Source organism: Oncorhynchus nerka, linkage group LG3 (genome assembly GCF_034236695.1).
Source record: "Oncorhynchus nerka isolate Pitt River linkage group LG3, Oner_Uvic_2.0, whole genome shotgun sequence".
In the NCBI taxonomy this organism is placed as follows: Eukaryota; Metazoa; Chordata; class Actinopteri; order Salmoniformes; family Salmonidae; genus Oncorhynchus; species Oncorhynchus nerka.
In genome coordinates this window covers 45,438,482-45,457,650 of record NC_088398.1, presented here as the reverse complement: position 1 = coordinate 45,457,650, position 19,169 = coordinate 45,438,482, and the positions used below count along the sequence as shown (strand labels likewise).

Genomic DNA, 19,169 nt, shown 5'->3' with positions numbered 1-19,169 from the left:
GTATTGTGGAGTAAATACAATGTTGTTGATCTATCCTCAGTTCTCTCCTATCACAGCCATTAAACTCCGTAACTGTTTTAGTCACCAATGGCCTCATGGTGAAATCCCTGAGCAGTTTCCTTCTTCTCCGACAACTGAATTGGGAAGAACCCTGTATTTTGTAGTGACTGGGTGTGTTGATACACAATCCAAAGTGTAATTAATAACTTCCCCATGCTCAAAGGGATATTCAGTGTCTGCTTGATTTTTATTTTTTACCCATCTACCAATAGGTGCTCGCTCTTCTTTGAGAGGCATTGGAAAACAGAGATGAGGTAGTCATGAAAAAATCATGTTAAACACTACTCTGCACAGAGTGAGTCCATGCAACTTATTATGCATCTTGTTAAGCACATTCTTACTGCTGAACTTATTTAGGACGCATAACAAACGGGTTTGGATACTTATTGACTCAAGACATTACAGCTTTCATTTTTTATTGTAAAAATGTCTAAAAACATAATTCCATTTGGATATTATGGGGTATTATGTCATATGGCCAGCGACAAAAAAACTAAATTCAATCAATTTGAAATTCAGGCTGTAACACAACAAAATGTGGAAAAAGGTCAAGGTTGTGTTAACTAGAACGATTCTCTCAGCTTTCATGGCTGAAAGCTCGGTCACGCGGTTTCTTTCAGCCAGCACTGAGCTAGCCACCGCACACCTTCACCACGAGGTAGCTGCTAGCTAGCTAATGCCCCACTAGCCTCGCGGCTATAGCATTATTCGTTGCTCAATATTGCTAGCTGTTAGCTGCAAGGCTCCTAACTAGCTAGCTTGGTACGCCATTAACACTAGATACTAGCCAAGTTAACCTAAGCCTTGCAGCGTGGGCTTAGCCCAGTTCCAATAGCTAGCAATGACGCCAACTACCAATGGAGACTGAAAAGTAGAAAAGGAATTTCTACTCGAAAACAAAAACCTTCCCGTTAGCCCACGCTGCAAAACTCAACCTCTCAACAGGGTCTGAAGACCTACGCTCAGCAGCGATATCCTTCACGGTTTTACTTGTGAGCAGATAAGCAGCCAAACAGGTATTCAGTTGATATGAGGAAGAGAAGCGAGAATAACCAGAGGGAGGGAGAGTGGCTCATTTTATAGAAGTGAGGGTCTCACCTCATTCGCCACTCTACCTGTCTGTCTCCAACAGACGCTCTTGAAAGGTACTTCCAAGAGAGTAGGCCATTCTTGCGAACCCTCACCTCTGAGATCTCGAAATTAATAACTGAAAGAGAACCCTATGCTACTTTTGACTTATACTGTTTGTCATATAATTCTAACGTGAGGTGTCTAATACATTTAGATTACCAATTGGCAGCTGGGAATTGACAGAATGCCCTTAGGACAAAGTTCCCTTCATGGTTTGATTCTGAATGTGTAGTAGGCGTACTAGTCAACCTCCTGTGCAAAAACCATTCTGAACTGTATCTAAACAACCATTAGCTCAGCTGGTTGGAGCATGGCACTATTGGTGTGGGGATCGCGGTTTTGTGTATTATGCACCTTAGGTTTTTACAAAAAAAATGTTATTTTAATGATGTCTGAAATGGGTTTGATAAGCAAATTTCTAATTCCCCTGAAACCGCATCAAAGCACTCAATCAAGAATAATGACGTCCTTGAACAAAGTTTCAAAATGTAATCACACTGCAGAATAATGTAACTATATAGCAGCACAAACTGTTTTTCACTGGAACAAAATATGTTATGAAAATTAAATTTAAAAAAACTAAGAGTAGTTATGCTAGAGATAGCTAGTTAGCTGACGTGCAATCTTGTTATTTAACAAGTTCTGTTCAGTGGCTCTTTCCTTTAAAACAAACAGACTAAGGACATCAGATGTTCATGGCAAAGCAACGTTTAATCACAGCACTACACGACTGAATGGAGGAGATTTATGTTGTTTGGGGTCTGAGGTGAGATGTTTTCTATATTCACATGAGACGCTCCATCCTGAGTGAATGATTGTAACTTGGCTGCTCTGATATACAGCTGGATCCCTGTGTGTCTGTGCAGTCTAGGAGTCAGAAACACAACTCTCAGTTCCAACATCCCCATTTATCAAGGCATGACCCGCAGCGATTAAAGCGTGTAGCAGATCAGAGAAAGGGTCAGGCTTCCCATCTCCGCCTGTTTGGGAAATCACTGCCATTTGATCCAGGCCAGCCCCAGAGGAATGTTGTTGCCGCAGATATCTTACAGACACTGAGGCTGCCAAACGGGCTTCTGGCACGAGAGCATTTTGGACCCAGGTAGGTCTGGGAAGAGGTCAGACAGTGGCTCACACAAGGCTTGCTATATGATAATAGTGGGCAGCGTCTGCAGTGAGGACTAACGATCAGAGAATACAGATGAAGAAAAAAATTCCAGCAGAGTTTGCAACATACTTACATTTTGTACATGCTTGCATCTCCAGATGAAAAGGATGACAATAATTGTTTAAATAGGTACTTTTTTTCATTTTCAAAGAGGTCCAGATGATTTGTAAAACATCTCTAAATACCCGTTTTAAATCCCTTGAAAATCAGAACGCTCCTCAGAAACAACATCGAAGAGCTGCTAAATGGGATTTTAGCCAAATAAATGAAAGAGATGTATTGATTTACTTCCTGAATCATGTGCTGTGATCACCTGAATTATCATAGACCCCAGTTATCCACTTGGGCTTTGTTTATTCAGATGGAGGGAGCCAAATCACCAAAAGGCATGGATTATAATGAAAAATCATCAGTTGAGTCCTTTGATGCCTAAATAAGACATGTGCAGCCCATACCCCTCTTTTTCCCTCACAAGCACACACACGCACACGCACGCACGCACACGCACACGCACACACACACACATTGTTTATTGCTAACAGAAAGTCCCTGAATAGATAGCTAACTCTAGTCAAACTTCAATAGGAGTTTGAGAGCTTTTCAGGACTACTGTGATTTATTACCAATGTCTTAATTTGGTAAACCATGTGCTTTGAATTATAAGGCACACTAGAAAAATCACAAGGTTTTCCAGATAATGGTCCAAAGGGCATTTCCTGCATCTGTTTTTAACTAATGCAGGCAGAGGATGTTATTACTTACAACCAATTTTCAATTTTTCACACTGAAATCAATCATTTCCACTGACGGGAGATTTGGGGCTTGACTTCTGAACAAATCTTCATGTGCTGGGAAAATCCCACAGTTTTCTGGAAGTCAATCATTTGTCAGACCTCTGTATAATGTATCATTACAGCCCTCCAGATTGAGCAGTGAGTACATGTTGGTATGTTGCACAGGGGAAGTCGGACAGTCATTGAGAAAACATCCTACGAGTGAACCAAGCAACTAAAATGTACTGTGATGGATAATATACATTCTTATAACCACTTCTAAAGATCAACAACTAAAGGACAACAACTTCAATAAAACGGGATATCTTAAAGGTATCTCAATATCAAATCATTTCTGGGTAACAATTATGTACCGTAGCTTCTTAGCAAAGAGCAATTTCTCAAGCAAGAATTTTGCTAGGACTATGAAGATTGATTTGAAGACTAAACTCGTCCCCATCCCCCTCCAACCAACTGGCTTTAGCCTTGCAGCTATTTGTTTTGTCATTGTTCCCTGCATTGATTATAATTTACCCCATTCCAAGGTCTGAGTTGGGAGAAGAAAACTGAAAACTAGCTGTTAATGGAAGAGGTTTGGTCTATTGTTGAATTTACCGCCTGATGACGTCACCAGGCAGGCCAAAACTCCATCCCACCAAAATAGGCTGACATTTCAGGCGGTCTTTTCAAACAGCTTTTACACTAAAAGGGCATTAGTATTATTATACAGTATTAATCCAACCTCATAGTGTGGAAATATACATAAAACACAGGAAAATCTCATTTTTGACGGCACTGGGCCTTTAAAAGTTCTAGCATGACAAAATGTTCCAAATAACCCAAGCCACTCGTACGATACTAAAAGAAAAGTTGCAATATAATCTTATACCTTCATATACTACAGGTACGTTTGAAAAGATTATTCTGTAGAAATTGTGATGATGAGTAGTTTGGAAGTACATCCTGTTAACTACTCTCACTGACATTAAGAGGATTATGGTAGGTAGTGGCAGACAGGAGTCCTCCTTCCTTCCGTTAAATTGAGTCTTCCTATCCACTCCAAATTTCAGCTACCTCTGCGACGCACCTGTAATTTCAGCCTCTATGATGGGTGGAGACAGACAGATAAATCAAAAGGTTGAGAGACAGTGAGAGAGGGAGAGTATTTGTCTGAGGAACACAGAGAGGGTGGATCATTTGTCTTGCAGATGTATGTTGATATGGTGGTGTTGGTGAGGGTAGGGGCTGGACTGGGGGAGTATGGCATCGTGGTTGCACAGTTAGTGGGAGGACATGTGGTAAGTGGTGTCAGAGTTGCTGGTAATGAGCAAGTTGGACGGTAGGAAAGTGGGATGGATCAGTAAACGCGGGTTTTAGAACATTACAACTGGGTAAGTCCATGTCCTAATGCCGTGTTCCCATTGACCACTCACAGCTGCAGCACAGCTCAGGGTGCCAACCAAATCAAGGCACAATGACTAGGCTATACAGATGTAGGATCTTCATTATTTTGTTGCTGAGAATTTTTCTGCACTGCAGGAAATGCAAACTTGTAGTATATTCAAGGTTTAAAAAGGTTTCTAAAGTTTGTAATTTGCACTTTAAAATACCAGACTTGGTTTGCCCCAACAAAAAATGTATCAACCCCTACAAAAAAATGTCCATTAATAATTAACATTTTCGGTTGTTGCAGGATTGTTTTCCTGCTGTTGCAAACTGGCTCAAATTAAGATGTTAAATCTGTAGAGTCGAGGTACAGAACAATAACCTCGAAGGTACTGAGCCTTCCTCTTTTCCTTTCCTTTTCCTTCCCTACTCATCAAAAGACCATGTTAAGTGTCTTTCTAGAAGCAGTGGTAATTGGTCTCTGTGTTGTGACTCCTTTTTATCACTGTCTCACTTCTGACATGTATGTTTACCAGGACTATAATCTTCAAAAAGCCTGTTAACATAAGTAGCTCAGCTTTCATAACCCATAAAGTCAGCCTCTGACTGATCCTCGGCACCAGCCTGTTTACCACACTGAGGAGCGTAAACAGCACTCTGATCATATCACCGCATTGCTCGCAGAGCCTTTCGTCTGCTTGACTCATTTTGAATTATTATTCATATTGTATTAATATTCAGGCTGGTGAGACAGGGAGAGAAGTTACATACTGTAAGTGTTCTGTTTACATGAATGTTCGTTGGATGCACCTTGCTGAACTTTCTTGGTAACAAAATGCTGCAAATCAAAGGTTGACACGTTTGTGTGTCAAGCTTTGACACAAACCACATCATTTCATCATGGAAATGTGGGTAATTTTTGGTTGAGACGTTGATCGATGAGATTTCAACCTTTCTTCACCCACTCAGAAAGACATGCAGAAGTTTGTTGAATTCCCAATGTGTTTTCCCAAGGTTTTTCTTGTTATGTCACCTTTCCATCCAGTTTCTATGTGAGCAAAGTTATAATGTATAAAAACAAATTACGCCAGCTGGGATGGAAACAGGAAGATGGGGTAAAATTGTATACATTTTGGGGCGGCAGGTAGCCTAGTGGTTAGAGCGTTGGACTAGTAACTCAAAGGTTGCAAGATCGAATCCCCGAGCTGACAAGGTAAAAAAATGTCGATCTGCCCCTGAACAAGGCAGTTAACCCACTATTCCTAGGCCGTCATTGAAAATAAGAATTTGTTCTTAACTGACCTGCCTAGTTAAATAATGGTATAAATGATGACAGATAATTTGTTCGTTTGACATGGTGGGATCTTTTGTGTCGTTAAAATTAATAATGAAAGAAATGGTAGTGGAAACCCCTTTGTGCAAATATTGATATCATAAGGAAGTAAACTTATGATGATGCCTCTCTCCGGATATACTGTACCCGTACATACAGCCAGCTGGGTTCTCAGTACATCGCACAGACAGGAATAAAGAACTTTCCAGGAAAATAAATACGGAGGTGTATGTTTGATGATTAACTACTCATGGTGTGATTGTGGTAACATATAGGAACTCAAGCCCTTTTGTTAACTCAACCTAGAATATCTCACAATCAAATGCCGACCGCATTACCTCCCAAGAGAATTCTCTTCGGTCATCGTCACAGCCATGTAAATTCCGCCTCAAGCTGATACCAAGACAACTCCAAAGGAACTACACTGGACTTTGTGCAAACTGGAAACCACATATCCTGAGACAACAAGCTGCCTGTGCCACGCACGCTTGTGCCTGTGCCACGTGCGCTTCAAAAACTCTCGACTATTGCTACTCTCCCTTCCGGGACAGCTACAAGGCCCTCCCTTGCCCTCCCTTCAGCAAATCAGATCACGCCTCTATCCCGCTCCTCCCTTTCCATAGGCAGACACTCATACAGGAAGTACCCATGATAAGGACTGTTCAATGCTGGTCTGACCAATCAGAATCCATGTTTCAAGATTGTTTTGATCACATGGACTGGGATATGTTCCGGGTTACCTCTGAGAATAACATTGACGTATACACTGACACAGTGACTGAGTTCATCATGAATTTTATTTCGAATTTTATTTTTTACCATAATGACATACATCTGTTGTTGAAAAATGACTTTCTGCAATCCAATGTATTTTTCACATTGACTCCATATTACAATACGTTGACATATTACATTGAAAGAACGTTGATTCAACCAGTTTGTGCCCAGTGGGATGTAAAGAAGGGCTGCGTCTGTGGAGTGCTTTAATTCTCTCTTTCCTTTTTGCTTCCACAAAAGACAGCACTGCAGGTATCTGGCTAAAGCTGGAGGATAGTCCCTTAGCCCTGTGTTAAACATACACTGAAACAGACATCTTTGAAACTAAGGGTAATCTCCTCCTGTCTTGCTTTCACAAATGGGGCTGTCCTGGACCACACAGCATAGCTGAGCTCAGTCAAATTACTTAGAAGGGACTTAGCGTCCATCAAACGCAGAGAGGTTCCGGGTCGTGCCACAGCTCTTTTGGCCAAATGCAAAGCGGATTTGAATTTCCTGGGCTAATTTTCAACTTTCTCTGTTGGTGTCCTGAAACACGCCAGGTTCACCACAGTCCCAGAATATAAGCATTCACCAGAGGCGTCGGCAGGATGAGACACAGGAAGAAGCCTGGTCTCCAAACATCTGGCAGGGCCAGGCTTCCACGACTCACTCAACCTCAGGATAAAAAAGGCCTCAGATCTGCAGGGATCAAAGTGTACCCTGGGTGCCTGAGCTACCGTGGCCTCCCTCAACGTATTCAAATATGGTTTCCTGAAAGCAACTTGAGCCATAAGCAGACCTCAGAATATAAACGTGGAGGAAAGAGAGGATGAATACCTGAAAGTCTATGTGACCTCTACACACAACACAAGTGAAGCATTATGAAAGCCCATGGCTTATGGAAAATTAAAATGTTTTTATCACAGCATTTAGCATTTTGCCCCGAAACCAGCTACCCTGCTCTCAGGAGAAGGGAATTTCAAACCTCATTATTAATGGACCTAGCTAGTTATAATGAATATTTTCCCAATTTATTATGGCATAACTGCTTAATTATTTTTGCTAGTATAAACCAGAGAACTAAAGTGGGGGAAACACTTTAAATGCATATTTCAATGAATGAAATTAAACTCAAACTGCTATTCCTTCCAGCATTTCCTTTCATATTCACACATCATAAATTCTTAAAAGCAGTCCCTTGTCAGCGGCAGTGATGCTTCAGAGCGGGGGTCACCTGTATCCAGCATTACCGAATTAGCTGCTATCTAACCCAGACCTGCTGTGGCATGCTGACACTAATCCCGCGCCCGCTGGAGAGCCCTGTCTGTGTTATATTATCATGTCTAATCCTCGTAATCTCCCGGTCGTGTAGCTAAACGGTATTCCACCTCCGTCTCTTTACCTCAGTCTCATAATAACATTAATGAAGGGCCGGGCCCCCATTACCCAGGCAGGCTAGTGGTGGGCTGGGTGACGGCCGTAATCAGCAGCCCCCTGCTCAACCACCCACTCAGCCTCCCAGGCAGCATGAATTAATGGAATTCAGCGCCTTGGGCAAAAAGCAAACCAAACATATGTTCAACAAATCAGGGTTTGTGTATTTTCTTGTCACCGTTACTATGGGTGTCTATTAGAGCCATTGATGAGATCTTTAGCAAAGGGCTTGGCGTGTGGGAGAATGAGGCTTTGAAGTGCTATAGCTCCACTTCTAAAACTCCTGCGATGAGATGTCGTTTATGACCAGTTGACCCAGGTTAAAATAACATATAAATATCACTCATAATACTTTGTTGTCAACAAAAAAAAGGCAGGAAGGATTGGTAGGGATGAAAGGGTTCCTGAATTACAAATGGCACTTTATCAATTAACGCTGGATTTCTCCTGTCTCCTTACGTAATTACCTGCACCCTTCAGCTCTGTGCTCGGGCTTACCTTGTTTACACTGTGTGCCTCGCAGGCTGCCTGTCTCCTCGCAAGGCTTCACTACTGTGCCTTCTCTGACTTTGTCTCTGCTGTCATTTCTCAGTTGTTTATCATGGCGGTCGGGAGCAACCTTTAAAGAAGAAGCATAAACACAGCCAGAAGAGTACTGTCAATGGAAACACAAAATACACAGACAGACAGAAAGACACAAGTAAAAGCAGGCCGCCTATTTATTATTGTTTCTTAGTCATACTGGATTCAAATTCATTTATTTTTAATTCACTGTTTTGGCAGACAACCCATGAATGTGTTTTGCAATGTTAATCACATGCTAATGCAATCGCATAGGCCCCGCTATTACCCCTACCTCCCTGCAAATAGCAGCACACTGACTTAATTGTGAGGTTGAAAATAACAACACAGACAGACCTCTCATATAAAGAAATTACCTTTGAATAAAAGAGCCATAGGAAAGTATTAATCTGCTTAACATTTCTAAGTACATCCTCCAAAGGATTTTGCTTTTTAAATCTTACATATGCTCAGCAGAGTTACTGCGTTTTCCTCATTTCATCCTTTCAACATCAAATGGTGAGCAGCAAAAATTGGATCAGACTTCAAAGACTGTGATGTGCTCCGAGTCACGGAGTGGCTCTTCTATTTCACATATTGAATTCGAGCAGGATATCAAAGTGCTACCAAAGAACCTCAGGTCTTTACCAAAAAGGGGTCTAACATCTGTAGAAAGAGAAGCGCAAAGACAAAATCACCTCCGGGAACAGCAAGCATTTATTCTCAGCCGCGAATTTCCAGCCTTTTGATTCTCCCATTCCTGTACCACCCTGTCTCTCTATTGAGATGGAGTTTGGAGGAAGAGAAGTCTTTTGTCTCAAGGACTCAAAAAACTAATGAATAATCGATGTTCAAGGGGCTTTGTAGAAGTACAGTATTATGCTAAAATATTCATTTCTCTGATCAAAACTTACCTTCTCTCTGTGATCATTGGAAGTGTGTCTGCCATCATACCTACAAAGGTGAAAAAGAGAGTTTAGACGACTGATCCTAAACCACCTATCACAATAGATTTCACCTGGTACAACATAGATAATGATATACAAACTATTATGCAAGATTTACCATCCTTCATCTTGTCTCTCTTTTCATATGACATATAGACACACGACTGAACACACAGTAGAGCAACAGAACAAAGCTGGGGGATATTATTCACGATGGGCAGTGTGATGCAATAGAAACCTTTGGAGATAGACACAAACGTAGACAGTGTGCAAGGCACAGAGTGATATAAAAGGGGAAAGTAACAGTGTGTAGGTAAGAGCCCACAGATCTTAAAAAGGGGAAAATGGGCCAGATCTCGTCAAAATAAATCTATATGGAGTGATTCCAACACTGATTAAACAGAATTGTTAAGTTGAGGTTTGAAGTTTTCTCACCAAGGAATATGATTGTAAACATGGAGAAAAAATTCCCAGAAGAAAAACTTCTCAGCCCGGGTATACAACAAGCATAACATTTTCAGATGTGGAAATCTAGTCTTTGAGTCTGGAGAGATGCATTGCCGCCCTTGACCGACAAATTCAATAAAAGCAGAAATGAATAAAGATTTCAGCTTCTCCAACAAAATGGGGGATCTGTGCATCAGTTGGCAATATACTTCCAAACCCAAGTACTGCCTATGTATTTACTTTCTTTAAAAATATATATATAATACCCTTAACATTTGAAGATGATGGAATAAACCAATACTATTCCAAATAATAAGGCAAGAGAGAATCAATAGTGGTCTTGAATGAAAGAACAAGTGTTGAAGGAGAGAAGTGCGACAGTCAGCTGGGTTGGACTTCACACATACTTCCCTAATGACTGGCCTGCCCATACGCTGAGTAAACACAAACTGCATTCAGCTCTTACATCTGGAGACCAGTTCAGAGCCCAGCCCCGTTTGCGGTCAGACAAGTGCACTATCTTGGTGGAAAGTTATTTATTACATTTATAAAAAGGAGAGGTGGTGCAATAGGAGGAGCTTCCTCTAGTGGTTGAAACAACAGTACATTAACGAGGGGAGGAAAGAGGTCTGCGTAGTAGAGCTCAAGTTGAGTGACTGGTATGCAAACCCCTTTGCCCCATGACTGTGGTCTCTACCGGAGGTCTTTCTGTAACAACTTGAGAACGAGCTTGGCAGGGGTGCACACCAGGCTCAGATCTAATGGCCTTCAGATACACTTAACACTAAAAAACTACAGTAAACCACAAACAAACATACAAAAACACAGAATATCATCCCTATGGAGATTAGAGGTCGACCATTTATGATTTTTAAATGCCGGTACCGATACCGATTATTGGAGGACCAAAAAGAGCCAATACCGATTAATCGGCCGATTTTTACAAATTTATTTGTAATAATGACAATTACAACAATACTGAATGAACACTTATTTGAACTTAATACATCAATAAAATCAATTTAGCCTCAAATAAATAATGAAACATGTTCAATTTGGTTTAAATAATGCAAAAACAAAGTGTTGGACAAGAAAGTAAAAGTGCAATATGTGCCATGTAAGAAAGCTAACATTTAAGTTCCTTGCTCAGAATATGAGAACATATGAAAGCTGGTGGTTCCTTTTAACATGAGTCTTCAATATTCCCAGGTAAGAAGTTTTAGGTTGTAGTTATTATAGGAATTATAGGACTATTTCTCTCTATACCATTTGTATTTCATTAACCTTTGACTATTGGATGTTCTTATAGGCACGTTAGTATTGCCAGTGTAACAGTATAGCTTCCGTCCCTCTCCTTGCTCCTACCTGGACTTGAACCAGGAACACAACGACAACAGCCACCCTCGAAGCAACGTTACCCATGCAGAGCGGGGGGAACAACTACTCCAAGTCTCAGAGCGAGTGACGTTTGAAACGCTATTAGCGCGCACCCCGCTAACTAGCTAGCCATTTCAAATCGGTTACACGAGCCTAATCTCGGGAGTTGATAGGCTTGAAGTCATAAATAGCTGCTGGCAAACGCACGAGAGTGCTGTTTGAATGAATGCTTACGAGCCTGCTGGTGCCTACCATCGCTCAGTCAGACTGCTCTATCAAATCAAAAACTTGGTTATAACACGATAACACACAGAAATACGAGCCTTAGGTCATTAATATGGTCGAATCCGGAAACTATCAACTCGAAAACAAGACGTTTATTCTTTCAGAGAAATACGGAACCGTTGCGTATTTTATCTAATGGATGTCATCCATATGTCTAAATATTCCTGTTACATTGCACAACTTTAAATGTTATGTCATAATTACGTAAAATTCGGTCAAATTAGGCGGCCCAAACTGTTGCATATACACTGACTCTGCGTGCAATGAACGCAAGAGAAGTGACACAATTTCACCTGGTTAATATTGCCTGGTAACCCGGTTTAAAAATATATACTTCTTGTATTGATTTTAAGAAAGGCATTGATGTTTATGGTTATTGGAGCAACGATACGCACCGCATCGATTATATGCAACGCAGGACACGCTAGATAAACTAGTAATATCATCAACCATGTGTAGTTAACTAGTGATTATGATTGATTGATTGTTTTTTATAAGATACGTTTAATGCTAGCTAGCAACTTACCTTGGCTTACTGCATTTGCGTAACAGGCAGTCTCTTCGTGGAGTGGAATGAGAGGCAGGTGGTTAGAGTGTTGGACTAGTTAACTTTAAGGTTGCAAGATCGAATCCCCCGAGCTGACAAGGTAAAAATCTGTCGTTCTGCTCCTGAACGAGGCAGTTAACCCACCGTTCCTAGGCCATCATTGAAAATAAGAATGTGTTCTTAACTGACTTGCCTAGTTAAATAAAGATTAAATAAAGGTGTAATTAAAAATAAATGAATAAAACATAAAAATTGGCCAAATCGGTATCCAAAAATACCGATTGCTGATTGTTATGAAAACTTGAAGTCGGCCCCAATTAATCGGCCATTCCGATTAATCGGTCAACCTCTAATGGAGATAACTGAACCCTGCTGTCTGTGGCCAGACTTTGGAGCACCCTAATCATTAGGGCCTAATGGATACATCAACACAATCACACACTGAATATACCACTCGTAAAGGGATGAAGAAACTGACCCAAAATACTTGTTCCTGTCAGTGTGGCCTCCTGCCCCTGGGTGAGATCTGTGCCTCTGGATTCCATGGTCTTTACGCACTCGGTGGCCCCTGTATGCTGTGGATACAGTAATATGACTACCATCAATGCATTATTATCTGGGATTTAAATTCATTTCAGAGTATTAAGCTATGCTTAACTGCACAACTTAAACTAGATGAGACAAAGAAAAAGGACACAAGATGTTATTTGGAATAGTTTAAAGAACACTCATTAGTGTGGCTTGGGCAATTACTGACTGGCAACTAACAAAGCCTTGTAACCTACAATTTAGTAAACAAAGATGTTATCCAAGTGTAAAAAATTCTACCAGTTAGTGGTACAAAAGTTGCATCCACTTTCCATCAATCCAAAAAAGGAGGGATTCATTTTCAAAACAATATGTGATGACAAAAGGGGACCCTAATGGATGGCACTAAACAGAGCGTGCCACGCTATTCAGTCAAAGGGCTTTGTGTTTTAGTTGTAAAATTACACACAGTGAAAAAGAATGTTGGAGTACATTGTTGAGCAGCTCTATTTTCCATGGTCTAATCTGATCGATGGTTAGCATGGCCCCCCAGGCCCTGCTGAGATCTGAGGAGCCACCAGACTCATACATTTGAAAGGCATCTGTTTATTTAAAAAATGCAAATGCGGCCCACCTCAAAGGCTATAAGCTGCAGTGAACACACAATGTGAGCGTGTTGGAGTGTTCCGTCGGGGGGCTGAGGCCCCACTTATGTCAGGTTTGGCCTTCTCCTCAGCCCGTCCGCCCACACACAAACACGTCAATGTGGAGGTCTACAAAGAGATAAAGAGCGAGGGCCGACAGCGGGGCCTTTCTCACACCAAAAAACCTGTTTACCTATTCCACAGCGTTATTTACAAGGGTTTTAATGGAGGACATTTACACAAGGTGTGCAGGCGACTGATATGCTCCATGTGCCAGATGAGGGCAGCCCTTAGGAGAGCCACATAAAACAATGCCAAATCTCCTCCCCCCCCTCTAGCCCCTCCTCTCCCCTGCCCCTCTTGGCACCGTCCCTTGTCCTCCAATGAGAGGCTCAAAGGAGTGGGGGAGGCCCGCAAAGGTTAATGTGCCCACTTTGATCTTCGTCAAGGCACACTGAGTACGAATTAATTTACATTTCAGATGAAAAGGTTGACAGTATAAAAAGGCATCTTGTTTCTGGTATGTGAGAGCAGTGTAATAGACTGGGAATTTGACGGAGGAAGTTGTGAGGAAACAGAAGGGATAACCCCCCTCTCTCTTGCCTTTACTGGGAAAGAGATGAAAGGAAAAAAAGGATCTCAATATGCACTGTTCTTCTGAAACATGGGGACCAAATGCTGCCCAAACTTTCAAAAGCCTTTCCTTATACATTATTAATTAATTATTACGGTTTCATGGGCTGCTTATTGAGATCAAAAAGGTATTTCATCAAACCATAAGGTTTTCAGACCCTTATTCATTTCTCTTCAAAATATATTTTAAAAAACTCCAAAGCACATAATTTGGATATAGAAGTACATGACATTTTCAGAAGTGCCCTATTTAGTGTGTTGAGTACTTCTGAGAACAATACAACCACATCTGCCATGCTTTACCTGATTGTATGCAAACAGCCGCGTCTTCCCTCTCCTTTCTGGTTCGCTTGAAATTCTGCCGGGTAGTGTGGCCCCTCCAGGCTACAGAGAGAAATAAGATACTGATCAACCTCAGTCAAACAATATAGACGGCACATACAACATGAGACCCCACTTCAAAACAGAGCACAACCAGGTGGCAGTGAACTCTCAGAGGTCTTATTATCTACTCTGAAGCATTGCTCTTTTGGCCTATATGGGTCACACTGTGGTTATCAAACTAATCTCTTTTATGAAGTATAGTCCTCCAGATTAGGCCAGGTGGATGGCTACCTGACTGGATGACGACGGCCCCACGGTTCCTCTTCTCCTTCTCTCTGCGGTAGCGCCTCGCCCCCAGCCAGCCCTTGGTGTAGGCCTGCATCACCATCACCCGTGCTATCAGCTCTCTCAGCAGGAGGTTCAGCTGCTCCACATGGTAGTACTTCAGGAACACCTGACATACAGTACACCCAGGGAGCTTAACATCGAAGCACCTCAATCCATGGACAAAGTTGCGATGCCATCCGTATGTTTTGAAACAAGAATCACTATAATTTCCCCTGGCTAATCATCATCACTTTACCTTTGTCTTCCCTAAGACCCAGTTCTCTAGTTTGGCCCGCTCCAGTATGGCAACGGCATTTTCTTTGCTGGAGTCAGGCATCTGGTGAGCCCGGAAAGCAAGGTAGTAATACCTATAAAAGGGGGGAGAGGGAAAGATATCTGACTTTTATCATAGGTAATCATATTTTTTTGCTGTGATTCCGTGTTTTCAGACAGTTCAGAAACGTGCCTTTCATACAACTTCCAAATATATTTCTATCTAAATGAATTCAATCGCCATCCGTGGATCAGTGCACAAAGAAAACGAGGCTCACTGAGGCATGAGTCACTAACAGAGGCCTATTGTCTGAGCTTTTCTGAATGGACTATGCTCTCTTATTTCAATCACTACACAGATGACGCCCATCTGTGTTAATCAGCTCCAGTGCATGTCTCTACTTCATTGTCTAAGGCCCTTGACTGTCCCGCCTGTCACAGTTTATAAAACACCCGCATAGGACAGAGCTGATATAACTGTTTGTTCAGGGACATCAAGGCTCCCAAACTGCTGGTTCAATCCTTGTGTTCTGGTGTTGGTCAAAGAAAAGAAAAACAACAATGGAGATTGAAGAAAATCGTCTTTGAACCCCCCACACCTCATCCTACAGCCTTTCATTCTAATTCCTGTTGATACCTGTTCTTTCTTTGATGGTAAATACAAAGCACACTCCTTCGCAACATCAGACGAGTCTTTGATATGAGAGCACAAATTTAAATCAGTTTTGCACTAAAGGTGCAGTTTAACTATTGAGTCTGTCAGAATTATTTCTGCCTGGCTTGGATGGGATAGATTCAATGGCAAGGTTGAAAGCCAGGGACATGTCAGGATACGGCCTCCTGTACTCCAAACAATAGATAGGTCAAATCAATCTAGTAACACAACAGGACAGTAGCTTTAAACACTGCTAAATGAGAATCTAGACCCTCCCCCCTCCTCACACACACCTGCATGTACACATTCATTCTATCTGAGGGTTAAAAGGCGATTGTCAGGTGATGCACTATCACTTTTAACACCAAATCAAGTGAACCCTCAACTAAAATAGCCTCACCAACAATGTCGGAGAATTGGGACAGGCAGAAGAACGACATGTGGTCATTCAAGGTTTCCTGCTTGAAATCCGGCTAAATTAAACACACAATATTTTAAAAGCTCCCCTAGAGCAGCGAAACTAACCAGCCATCCCACTGCTTTTTACACAGGCCACAAGCACAAGCCCAAGCTAATTATATTGTACATCATATTAAAGCGCCCCATTGGAGGTGCCTGGAATATTTTTCAAAGGATAATTGATCAAACGTAGGTTCCCTACGTTTTCCCAAGGACCTAGTTTGAGTATGTATTTTATTCTTGATGGGTCGAGGAAGGTTTAAATCCTTGTTTTTTTCAATAGATGGAATTCCTATTATGCTCACACTGGCAGATGTTGCCAGACATTTGAAAAACAAATATAAACCTTATCTTATATCTGTATCTAACCCAATTTCGTCATTACTTCATTACCCACCTGGGGAATAATGGGGTTCTATCTCAGATATGGACTGTGTCCAAGACACTGAGCATAAAAACAAACCCTTAATGAATAGTAAAGAAAGAGGAATTAAAATGTCTATGGTCAGCCTCAGAGTTCCTCTCTGTTTGAATTGTGCCCTTAAGAGAGTTGAACCCACCCAGTTAAGTGAGTTGTACAGGATATAGCCAATTAGTGAGCCTAATGCTGTGCTCAAGTTTGAACTCCCATCTAATTAAGGAAGCCGTGTTTTGTGTGATGTAGCACACGCAGTGCGCGTGTTCCGCTCTACCACTGGGTTTGTGTCGGCACTCAGAGTGCACATGTAGCGCCGCGGCGCCCGGACTCACTGCAGTTGTTACCTGTTAACAAACTCTTCGAACAGGATGCGGTGGGAGTAGCCCTGGCGGCGGATGTTCACTGTCTCCAGGATCCCGGTGTAGCGCAGCTGCACCATCACCCTCTCCTTAAAGAAGCGCAGCGCCTGTCTGTCATCGTTGGGCTTTATGCAGCGTACAAAGTGGGGTTGACCCACCACCATCTTAGACAGCAGATCCATCAGGGAGTACTGCCAACGCAGTGAGGAGACAAAGCAAGGCGACGGGGGCGGAGCAAAGAAGGTGACAGGGATTATTCTTTGCATTATCCATTACTTCCTAATGTCATCGCGGAACTCACAGATTCTGTGCTGATGCTGTTTTGTTATTGCGTCAGCAAAACACTATTTTTACTGACACACTCCTTGATAAAAATCGACCCAGAAATTAAAACCCTTTTCCATTTTTGTACTGTATTAGAGGTCAATGAAAAACATTGCCGAAACGGAATGGTTGGGTGTGGTGATGGTGATACATACCCGGAAGTAGGAGGCCACTGTCTGTCTCCTCATGTTGGTGGTTTCCTCAGGGTGTCGCATCATCTCCATGGTGTCCACCTAAACACAAGCTGTCCCATTAACCCCTTCCTCACAATGGGATGGACATGAATACAGTACATTGTTGCTTGTACTGTGTTGTCTGGGAAGGGTAGCAGCATCATAAACACTTAAGGCCAACAGTGTAGAGAATGGATGTGTACAGCTGAGGGGCATGGGAGAATTGCAGCTAGCGCTGCAATGTATAATGAGGCTTGCCATCTCAAACCAGATAGTCCTTCTAACAACGGATTAACGAGGACACAATATAAGCATTCTAATGGCCCGCACACTTCATGGCTTCATAAAAATGAATGACGCAATCAATATTTTATAGTAAGTCTACACAGCAAAGTGCATATCTTAATACTTATTTCATCTTAGCACAGGGGGAAAGGTATGTCAAACATTTTCTGAACAACTTCATGCCGTAATTGGATGTCTTGACAGCGTCTATGTTGAACGCTGTTCAGACAGAAGTACCAGCAATCATCCCCTTTCTGTTCGACTACTTCTGCTCATGTATTTTAACAAGGGCCGTCCATACGTCTGCACTAGTTCAATCATTTGTTTGCAATGATAACTTTTACCAGCTTCTCATCTATTAACTGTTTAGAACTTTCCACAGATTTTGATTGGGCAAAGGAGAACATGCATTTTACATCAATCATATTTCAGAGTTTGACTCATCGTTACCATGTACTTTCTTTACACAGAGTAAGTATAGTAGTGTAGCTCATAAGGTGGTTTGATGCTTTACAAAGAGTGTATGAAAATGTCACAATGTCAAACCACAGAGAAATTGAACCCCTCCACGTGATACCAGTAGCCAGCCATTGGAAACAGTAGAAATGTTGTTAAAAATGTTAACTGAGAAAAATAAGAAGGTCATGCAAGATAAGGTAGAAGGTCAAATAAAACAACAACCATAGGCTGTTCTTACCTTCAATAGGTATTTGGGAGACTGAATACAGGAAGGTGTTGTTGAGAAACATGGAATGAAAGGAAACGATAAGAGGATAGACAAGAGGATAGACAAGAAGTAAAGAATCTGAAATCAACCTTAAGGGGTATTGCACCAAAAATCATAATGTGAGTCATTTCTTAATATACAATATTTGACAATTGAAAAAATCTTAACAGGACATTATGATTTTGCTGCATGCTTCCCTTTAAAAGAGGTTAGTTCAGACAGTGAGAGATGAATAGAGCAACAGAGTATTTTTCTTATAATTACTTTTATGGTACACTAATCAGTAAAGTCTGTTAAGAACGAATTCTGATGTACAATGACGGCCTACCCCAGCCAAACCCTAACCTGGACCCCACTGGGCCAATTGTGCGCCACCCTATGGGATTCCCAATCACGGCCGGTTGTGATACAGCCTGGAATCAAACCAGGGTCTGTAGTGACGCCTCTAGCACTGAGATGCAGTGCCTTAGACCGCTGCGCCACTCGGGAGCCCAGAGCCTTAGTCATGTGTGCAGGTTTGTTTGCACACATGACTAAGTGGCTTTGGATAAAAGTGTCTGCTAAATGGCATATAGTATTATTATATATTAGGTTCACTACACTAGTTAATAGGGAAGATATAAAACCAGATAACCAGAGGGCTGGAGCAGGATGTAATTGTTTATGGCCTAACTGTGGCCTCATTTTGGCTAGAGGCCTGTAACATGATGTTCCAACAAACATCTACCATTCAACATGTTGTTCTTTACAATAGGAATTGTACGAGAAAGCCTTACCAGCAGTCATCATTTAAAGCCTCCTTCCTAAAAGCTGTCGATGGGGTAAAACACTG

At 41.7% G+C, this 19,169-nt stretch overlaps 1 protein-coding gene across 4 annotated transcripts in view; it reads right to left on the bottom strand.

Moving 5' to 3' along the window:
• Positions 1-19,169, bottom strand: part of myo3b (myosin IIIB) — a 107,215-nt gene that overhangs the window by 21,514 nt on the left and 66,532 nt on the right. For 3 of the 4 annotated variants that reach the window (XM_029633478.2, XM_029633487.2, XM_029633493.2), the window contains 9 exons: positions 18,308-18,328; positions 17,308-17,385; positions 16,814-17,019; positions 14,921-15,032; positions 14,629-14,791; positions 14,317-14,397; positions 12,687-12,783; positions 9,520-9,559; positions 8,543-8,663 (listed from right to left, as the gene is read on the bottom strand). In XM_029633478.2, the coding sequence (XP_029489338.1) occupies positions 8,543-8,663; positions 9,520-9,559; positions 12,687-12,783; positions 14,317-14,397; positions 14,629-14,791; positions 14,921-15,032; positions 16,814-17,019; positions 17,308-17,385; positions 18,308-18,328 (919 nt within the window). The remainder of the gene's footprint in view (positions 1-8,542; positions 8,664-9,519; positions 9,560-12,686; positions 12,784-14,316; positions 14,398-14,628; positions 14,792-14,920; positions 15,033-16,813; positions 17,020-17,307; positions 17,386-18,307; positions 18,329-19,169) is intronic. The other variant, XM_029633484.2, reaches the window with a different exon arrangement.